Genomic DNA, 9,684 nt, shown 5'->3' with positions numbered 1-9,684 from the left:
TTTTTTTTTTTTTTTTCTATCTTTTTTATAAATTTTATTTGAAAAGGGATTTTGATGGCCTAATAAGAAGAAGAAAAAGAAGAGACCAAGGAGATGTGATCACCTGTGTAATAATTCCAAGAACTCCCAATGAAACTTTGGCAGCGTTGAGATGTTGATCGCCATCGACAAGCCTCCCAACTTTGGCGTCCCCATCTTGGGGTCCTCTGGGAGTGTGACCTTTGAATATCTACAACGTAATCATTTGAATATCATTTTTTATTTCATAAAAGATATGTTTATGAAATAAAAAATGATAAACAAATAATAAAATAATATAAAAGAAACTATAATAAAATAAGGCTGGAGTCGAACCTATGCGGAGCATTCCGAGTGACAACAAATAACCACCCTAACAAACTCATGAATATGCAAGATGTCTTACTATATTTTATAATATTTTGTTTGGTTTGAGTCAACTCGAAGTTGTCTAATAAACCCGAAATCCGAAATTCACACTAAATCTATTCGGGTTCAAAAAATTAACTCAACCCAACCTGAAGTGCTAATCTAACCTAACCCAACCCCTACCATTCGGGTTGAGTCGGTTCAGGATGTCAAGTTGTCGGGTTTAATGTACACTCCTACTTCATACATATACGTAAATGACATAGGTGAGGCACACTACATTGGATGGACATATCTATAATATAAGGGTATTTAGAGAATTCCCACATTTGACACCCCCCCAAAAAAGTTATGAACTTCAACTGCTACAAACAGGGAGAAGAAAATCACAACAGATGCTATATTGTTCCTTAAATTAATTGGTTCACTGTGAGTGCTACTAAGTATGTTAAGACACTATCTAAATTAGGCTCTCTTTTTCTCTCTTTTCTTCTCCCACTATAAATGTATTATTTGTTATGTAACAAAATACTCAATGCTGATATACAATGGAAGTCTAGAGTTTAAGTTGTGGCTACCAGAGTACTCTTTTGCCTCATCCATTTTGTGGCAGACCATTTTTCGCCTCCCAGTACTTCACAACCTCCATGAATGCTATTAGGATCCGACTGTCCATCCAATCCCTGAAGCGTTCCCATGAAGAAGAAATGGTTAAAAATACAATAGCTACCTCTACACCCACATTCATATCAACATGGAGTCTAACTGAGAAAATTAGCACTTTCTTTCTTGAATTCCGAATACTTGTTTTTACTCATTTGGTTCTTGTGATTTGAGCTTCGTTTCAATTTAGTCTTTAAATTCTAAAGTTTCAACTTAGTCCCTCGAGTTTTGGTCAAATCTCACAGATTGTCCCTGTACCTACTTAAAATCCACTCATTTACCTCTATTGGTTAGGTAGCTTTATAAAGTCTCACATGATCCCCTAATGCAACGAGTCAAATAGAAAACATTAACTCATTTTCACGTATTCGTTACTATAGTAAACTTCAATTAAGCCCAGAAACAAAATTGAAACTTTTAAGCTATAAAAAGACTAAATTGAAACTAAGCTCATATTTGAAGCCTCACTTCTTCCATCATGTTCATGACCCTCCCCAAGCCCAACTCCAAGGGAACAAAAATTTTAGGTTATTTGGTTCTCAACTTAAAGCTTTGACCCAATATTTTGGAGGTATCTCCTCCAAGCATCCCGGGTACTTATTAGGACACCACTTGGGAGTTGATCACATGGTTTAGTATTCAAAATCAATAGTCTTTCACATTTTTTATTCCGTTTTGAGAGGCAAAAGATACATACCATGCTCCAGAAAAGCACTGCATCTCCTTTGACTGGTTTAACTGACAACCCTGGGACGGTTTTCCCACCACAGCTACACATGCCAGAACCAGCCTGAGGAAACATACAAAAGGAAAGTTCAGGATACAACATTCCAAAAAAATGGATACGACCGAGAAAAACAAATTTTAAAAGGGGAAAAGCCGACATTGTTTTGTCTACCGATAGCTGTATTCATGTCCGAAAGGGAAAACAATTTAAAAGTTAAATTATTATGATCTCATAGTAGGCAACTTCGCTAACTTAGGGTGGCCTTCCTTGTCACAGATAGGCTACTCTACTGGGAAAAGTTGATTATTGCAAATGTACATTAGTTTCTAAACCACAGTTACCCATGACTTAATTAAATACGATGAAATTTTTTTACCTTGTTTATTGTTGTTATTAGTATTATATATTAGTGAGTGTCTCGATTAACTTGTGTGCACCTCAACTATTTTCACAAAACTACCACCTAACCGTATAATATTTGATTGAAAGAACTCATAGGACATTAAATCTTAAGTGGGGTAGCTATCACGGCTTGAACTCATTCCTCCTTTACATTGACTCACGTTGACCATATGCCAACATTTTTCTAATTCTTTTCAAATTGTAACCAAAATTTAAAAAATATGAAACCTTTTTGTTTTCAAAGTTGAGTAAAAAAATTTAAAAAAATTATTGAAAAATAAGTTTTAAATAACGGAAATGTAAATAGACAACTTTTAACCATATAACCTAAATGATGCCATTGCCCCAACAGCACGCCCCAGGAATTTTTTTATTAAATGTGTCCCTTCCATACCCATACCTAACATTTAACAAAATGTTGCATCGTAAAGCCTATGCCATGCCCATCATTAATTAAATATTGGTTGGTTTTTATAAACAGGGTAAGAAGACGAACGCACTATACCAACGAAATTTAATTCAGCAAGGAAAATGGTAAATACCTTCGGAAAGTAGGTTTCTCCACCTTCAACGTTATCAGTTAGATACATAAGCATGGTTGCAATTCGCTGACCACCACGCTTCAAGTTAAACTGTAAAAAGAACACGTGGAAGAAACGGTACTTGCTATCAGTAAAAGCAGGAGTCTAGCATGCTTAAAATAGAAATAAGAATAACTAAATAACAGAATCTTACAGTATCAGAAAAGTAGTCATGGTGGGGTTTGTAAAATTGATTCTTCTCGTACCTGTACTGCTTGAAATGTTAGCCTTAAAACTGAAGTGCAAACCAATCTTCGTGTTCACATGCATCTTCACAGAAACAAAATTATATCCATACCTTAATACTTGAATGAGCTCTCCATTTTCACTTGGTATTTGAGAATAGACAGAAATTCTTTTTTCGATTGCCTGATTTCACAGATTCCAAAACAGAGGAAGTCCATCACCAACCAGTGTTTTAAAAGGTGCACCTAGGTGCAAATCTCATGTGAAGCGCCTCGCTTCGAAAAACCAAGACGTTAGTAAAAAGGTGTGGCCAAGGTGCGCGCCTTCCATGAAGCCCCTGAGGCGAACGCTCTGCTCGTCTCTTATGCATATTGAATTAATTTTTATTTATATATTTTTTTAAGTAAAGTGGTGGCTTATTATTAAAAAAATTATAAAAACCTTAAATGCATGGGCTTCTCTCACTCTCTCCCTCTCTCTCAGCCTCTCAATCTCCTTTCTCAATTATTTCTAATTCGGATGTTTCTCCCTCTCCAATTCGCTCCTCACTTGATTCCCCTCTCTCCATATTACTCTCTGTTTTTAGTCAGTATCTCTTGATCTATCTAACTATGTGCATTTTCATCAGTTATACTAATATGAGATAATAATTTGATCGACTAAATTGGTTAGAGGACCGAGGACAGTCTAAGAAAAGATATGACACGGAAATTTGCTCGTTTGAATAATGTTGAAGATATAAATGCATTAGTTTGTGGTTTTAGTTCAAACGTAACAAAATGAGGGGTTTATATAATGAAGCAACATCTTCTCCGTGGTTATAGAAATGCAACATGTAAACAATGTCTGGTTCATGTGAAGGAAGAAATTAAAGTATATAAGTCGAAGAAAAAGGAGGTCAAAGAACAAAGAAATTTAACCCAAGATGCAGCTGTCATTGAAGCCAATAACAAGCGAACCATGTGGAATAATCTATAGTTTACAGAACTATATACCGAATTGCTTAGCGTGCCAGTATATTATACTGTAAATGGGTCGTATATGATCATTTTTGTTTTCTTTAAATCAAAATTTTGTCTGAAACAAGTAGAATATATAGGAAAATTGATCTGAATGAATAACTTTAACTGAATTGAAATTTTTTTCCATAAAGTCTGTTGACTTTTGAGCACATCTATATGCTTATCCATTACTTAAATCATCAAAATAAGCCTACAATTTCTTTGAAATTAATACCTGGACCATTGGATAATTTCTCTCTTGATGACTTAAAAACATTCCAGAGCTCGTTCTGAAATCACTCTTGATTCCCTGAAATTCCACCAAGGGAGAGACCGTATATAAATAAAGGTTAACTGGAAGGAAACCCTTTTTTATAAGGAAAAAATATAGATCATTCGACCAAAAGAGCATCATTAGGGGGATCCTCATAGACAAAATATATATATATTGTTTAAAAAAGAAAGAAGCTAAACTATCAATCAAAATCCTGAATAATAGAATCTATCAAGAGAGTAAATTCAGGCAACTAAAAAAGTTACAATAAAGTGTTAAAAAATTATTAAAGAAAAATAACATTAAAAACAACAGCATTGGCCGTCAATGCAAATATACCATCTGATATTTTATTTTGTCATAACTATCAGAATAAATTTGCAACAATACACACTTTAACCAAGCAAAGCAATTAACTCGTGTGGAGAGCGTCTTGGGTTTCAGGAAAAACCAATATAAGAAAAAAAAAAAGTACTCTCAAAATCTTTAAAAAAACAGTATAAACCCATAGTTAATTCATTATATTTTCAGGAAGTAGGATCTAATTCAACAATTAACATTCATAGATATGTTGAGAGCAAGAATGGTGAATGGACAACAAGTAATAAGCAAGAGAAAACAATTGCCTGTTGTAAGAGATAAAATTACTTGGCTATCATGCTTGAAACTAATAGAAAGGTATAATACATACCTTCCCTGTTTTTGTATCCACAACAGTGGAAATTTCAAGGCGAGGAAGTGCAATTGCCTTAAGGTAGTCGCACTCCTGTACAAAGAATCAATTAGCCAAAGCAGAAGTTATCGTGTACCTCTATCCAAAATGTAGGATTCTTGAACCAGAAGTAGAATTGATACAATTCCATGAGAAGTGAGATTTATAATGCATAGCCAAAAACTATAAAAGAACGATACAATTAGAAATTATTACTGGGATCATTTCTGAAAGGATATTTCCTTCTTAAAAAGTTTGAGGGTAAGAGCCTATCCCTCACCACGATACCCAGCTGTGGTGGCTGGATGATAAGTTGAGGAGGTCTGCAAGTAAGTCTGCCTCTCTTCAGACAAATATCTGGAGGTTACCAACTTCTCCAGAAAGAAAATATCAAATGTGACTTAAATATAGAATATTTTCGACAGATTTTTTTTTATAAGAAATTTATAGAGGAACTTCATTAAAGAACACAAAAGAAGACAGCCTACGGAGGCTGACCATTAATTTCAGAAAAAAAATGTGCATTTCATTTAAGAAAAATTGATTTCAAATGCTAAAGCTCTTTCATTAACAAATCCCCCCACCCCCACCCAAATAATAATAATAACACAAAAGCTATCACCTACAAAGTAAGGATGTTGGGCTCCAAAGGGGGTGGATTTGGTGAGGTCCCACATTGATTGGAGAAAGGAACGAGTGCCAACAATGATGCTGGGCCCTGAAGGAGGGTGGATTGTGATATCCCACACTGGTTAGGGAGGAGAACGAAACACCCTTTATAAGGGCGTGGAAACATTTCCCTAGCAGACGCGTTTTAAAAACCTTGAGGGGAAGCCCGAAAGGGAAAGCCCAAAGAGGACAATATCTGCTAGCGGTGGGCTTGGGTTGTTACAGACATTTAGTTCGAAGTATGTCTATCTTTGATGAAGATTCTGTTAGGAAAAAATCTGTAGTAAATTGACGCATCCAGCAAAAGAGATTACATATTGACCAGATAATGCTCACCTCTGAGCTCAGAAAATTATGCAACACAATGATTCGTGGTGACCAGCTTACTACTTCTGGTTTAACCTATTCCACAAAGTAAAATGGAAAACATTATTTTAGGAAAAGAAAGGAAACTTCAAATGATAATAAGTAAAAATTGCCTAAAGATTAATCCCCTAAACACACATACGTAGGATAAAAAAAAACTTCACTTAAATGTTAGAAAAGACTGTCTATCAACGTAAAAGAGCAGGCCTGGTAGTAGAAATGGCATGATACAAGTATATCACATTATAAGCAATATTTTGAACACAAAATTTCTTGATTAGTTGCATATCCTTCATTGACTATCTTTGTCGCTCTCAAGAAATATTTTCACAAATTGATATCCACATGTTTTTCAACAAGAAACAAAACTTTTCATTGATGTAATGAAAAGAGACCGTTGATATCCACATGTAATGAGATATGAAACATTGTTTCAATTATTTTCATTTGGATTTTAGTGAATTGACCATTTTCGTCTGCATAAAATATGTCCAATTGGAGAGTCAAGCGATATCCACCTTCAAGAACCGTTTCCTCCTTTTTTTTTCCTTTTGTGTGTGTATTGTAGGGGGGGCATTTTCAAATTATCTAGTATCCTATCTTCTTTTGAAAAAAGAAGCCGTCCAAAGATCCCAAAGATCCTAAAATCAAAAAATAAGGGTAATCATAAACAGAAAAATAGAGATGCATACGTAGCCAAGACGAAGAATTTCTGCTTCTTTATCGTTAATCCAATTAGGAAGACCTGAAAATAAGGGAAAAGAGAATGGATAAGACAAATCAGAATAAGTCAGTGTGAAAAACATGCTGATTAGTAGACAATTTCAATATATTTTTCTAAATCTCACTTTTTGTTTTTTTAGATTTGTTTTTGACAAAACTCTATTTGAACTTGCTCTGATTCAAACTCTATTTGAACTTGCTCTCACTTTTTCTAAATCTCATTTAATCTTTCCAAAACAAGAATAATATTTTTTGTGTGTTCGTGTGAATAAGAAGGAAGTGTTTCGAATTATGAAACAAATTTGAAAGAGAGGATGAGGAATACAACCAACCAAAGGAGTTTATTTCAAAATAATAATAATAATAAATGAGGTTCTCCAAAAGGTCTGGTCTGAATAAAAATAGACCAATTACAAACAAAAAAATATGTATGTTCCTTATATGACAACATAATTTTTAATAAACATGCAGGAGGAAACTTTCAGTTATAATTGTGGATAAAATATAGCTAGGCTAAAATTCTCGGAAACAGAACAAAATAATTCAAGCATTAAGAAATTTTGTTCTTCATCATATGAAATAAACTGACGTTGAGAACACTTCTATAGTAAAAACATAGATGAATGCTTAATATGGTAAAATTTTGTGTTAAAGATGAGCCTATAATAATCTTTCCAACCTTGAAGGAATTGACGTTGGCCATCGTACTGAGTTTTATGTAACCTTCCAGCTGATAAAAACTCAGTGCCTGGAAAGACGTGGTTCATAAAAAAATCAATAATTTTGAAAACACTAAATAAATCATGCCTAGTAAACATATAGGATGTAACCAGCACCCTGCAAATGCCATGCTGTCAGAAAAGATAGATTATATTGTTTTGCATAGATACGTCAAGAGCACTTGGCTAAATGAAGAGTCGACGTCATACAGTCATTCTTCCATATAAATACCAGGAAGTCATAAGTTTTATGGTGTGCAAACAATGTTTCAAATCCTAGTAAGATCCATACATCTACTTGAGAGAAATAAATTGAATATTATCTGTGCAAGAAACATGGTTTCTTTCCTTCACTATTTTTCAAATTGATCCATCATGAGCGCAGACACTCAGGATAAAATTCTATGTGCTCCAAACTTGGTCCATTTAAAAAAAAGTAAAGTTCCACAAAAGGACTGTTACAATAAGTATTTACAATTACAACTGATTCTTTTTCCTCTTTTTCATGGAACTCGACCTTATAACATCTTTAAGCCTGTGGGGCAGGCTTTAGAAAGTGAATTCTCTTAAGGCTTCCAATCGGAAATATTTTTATATCGTACTTTTCTTTTCTTTTTTATGGGATATAAAGTACGTTCCTCTTCAATTTGTTAGAACCAAAATAAGCTAACTCAGACTACGCATGGACTGAAGCCTAGTGCTATTTCCAACATTTTATAGAATTTTTTTTATTAATAAATGTTTCCTGATTCAAATTAAAAAATATAGAGAAAAAATGAGTAGACATGATAACGGGGCTTCTTCAGAAACATCCTAGTGAATGAAAATGCAATATTCTAAATTATCCAAATCTAACCCCAAAAAGTGCTTTCTCCATCCAAATATCGGATACTTTCATTATAATTTCAAAATTTTCCATCCTAGAAGACAAAGAAACCAAGAAAAGTACCGATAGAGTCTTCCAGCCTTCTTATAAATGCTAATTGAAACAAAGCACCTGCAATTACCATTGAAGAAAGCACCTTATCAATCAGTCAGAACTGTTCGTAGCTCTTTAGAAATACATGATCACAATTAAGACACTAAATTTGATCAAATGCGCACAAAAAATCCAGCCAAGTCGTACGAAGACACATCCTATAACGGTTCACTTTAAAGCAAACACAGAAGCTGCAATTCCTTTCTTTATAGAAAAAAGAAAAACGATAATGTTTTCCTTTCCATTACACAAAATCTATGTAAATAGTAAATTTGCAGAAAACGAAAACGAAAGGAACATTTACAAGTCGTCCTCCTCCATGCAGGTGCCAAACTCTGATAGAACAGGCGACAGATCACAAATGTACGATTAGAAAGAAAAAAAAATGAGACGTGATTCGCTAATGATTGAAGAAATCCCTCACTCCTCTAAAGTAACCTAGCCAGCTCAAAGAAGAATTACTCGCAACAGCTCCTCCGGAGGGAATAAGATTTACAACACAGCTCCGAGATTTAACTTACATTGACAGACACCTCAACAAAGCGCAAAGCCTCTTATCACTCCAGTTCATCCAAACACAACAACACACAAGAACGGAGTTCAAAATCATCATAAACATCCATTTGGACATCGAATGAGCAAATAGCAGGCCATACGAACGCCGATGCATCAAATCATCAGAAAACAACAGAAAAAACCAAAATACGTACCGATGATCATGCCGACGGTGACGAAGGTTAGGAGACCAAAGACAATCCTCATGAGACCGGAGGCCATGACAGCCGAAGCGATACTTTGAGTCGGCGGGAAAACTATCAGGAAATCAGGAGCGATAGGAGAAGCCGTTGATGTGAGAAGTAATCAGCTCAGGGACCCAATGAAAAACCGGTTTGCACTACAGTGGATTGATTCCCTTGAGCATTCCTCGTTCTTTTTTCTTTCTTCTTTGGCGTTTACTTTGATTTCTTTTGTAACGCTGAAGAAATTGTCATTTGTTTGTGTTGGGAATAAAGTTCCCTTTTTTTACTATAATTATGCTAATATTTGTTTTTTTTTTCTTCAATATTTTGACATTAATAACAATAAACCAATTAATAAATTAGCATGATAATACTTTTTAGGTATTTGGTTCGGAAAAAAAAACCAAAAAATCATATCCCACAATTGACTGTATTTACAGAGAGATTTCGAGCATTGAACTATACTTTCTTCGAGAAAGCTTAAACAGCTTAGAAATAGAGAGGGAGGGCTCGTATGCCTAGTGTCACAATCGCACTTTTGATGACAGCGGACTT

General features: G+C 34.6%; 1 protein-coding gene across 2 annotated transcripts; it reads right to left on the bottom strand.

Annotated features, from left to right (window-relative positions):
• Positions 1 to 15: 15 nt before the first annotated feature.
• LOC111800344 (prolyl 4-hydroxylase 1-like) lies at positions 16 to 9,369 on the bottom strand. 2 transcript variants are annotated; one of them, XM_023683991.1, is made up of 14 exons: positions 9,100 to 9,369; positions 8,360 to 8,407; positions 7,371 to 7,439; positions 6,661 to 6,713; positions 5,939 to 6,004; positions 5,214 to 5,276; positions 4,913 to 4,987; positions 4,183 to 4,257; positions 3,059 to 3,129; positions 2,915 to 2,966; positions 2,722 to 2,811; positions 1,748 to 1,840; positions 966 to 1,070; positions 16 to 229 (listed from the first exon to the last, which is right to left on the bottom strand). In XM_023683991.1, the coding sequence occupies exons 1-14, from the start codon at positions 9,164 to 9,166 to the stop codon at positions 35 to 37; spliced, it is 1,122 nt and encodes a 373-aa protein (XP_023539759.1). In that variant the 5' UTR covers positions 9,167 to 9,369; the 3' UTR covers positions 16 to 34. The 2 variants fall into 2 exon arrangements, with proteins under 2 accessions (XP_023539759.1, XP_023539760.1); XM_023683992.1 differs by lacking the exon at positions 5,214 to 5,276.
• Positions 9,370 to 9,684: the final 315 nt, after the last annotated feature.

This window comes from Cucurbita pepo, chromosome LG08 (assembly GCF_002806865.2).
Source record: "Cucurbita pepo subsp. pepo cultivar mu-cu-16 chromosome LG08, ASM280686v2, whole genome shotgun sequence".
Taxonomy (NCBI): Eukaryota; Viridiplantae; Streptophyta; class Magnoliopsida; order Cucurbitales; family Cucurbitaceae; genus Cucurbita; species Cucurbita pepo.
This window is presented reverse-complemented; position numbering and strand designations above follow the sequence as displayed.

Bases quoted from the DNA above. Each gene is read 5' to 3' on its own strand.
- LOC111800344 (XM_023683991.1), bottom strand. From the start codon at position 9,166: ATGGCCTCCGGTCTCATGAGGATTGTCTTTGGTCTCCTAACCTTCGTC. The intron at 5,277-5,938 runs GTGAGCATTATC...ATTTGTCTGAAG, and splicing joins ATAATTTTCTGAGCTCAGAG to AGAGGCAGACTTACTTGCAG. The intron at 1,071-1,747 runs GTATGTATCTTT...GGAACGCTTCAG, and splicing joins CAGTGCTTTTCTGGAGCATG to GGATTGGATGGACAGTCGGA.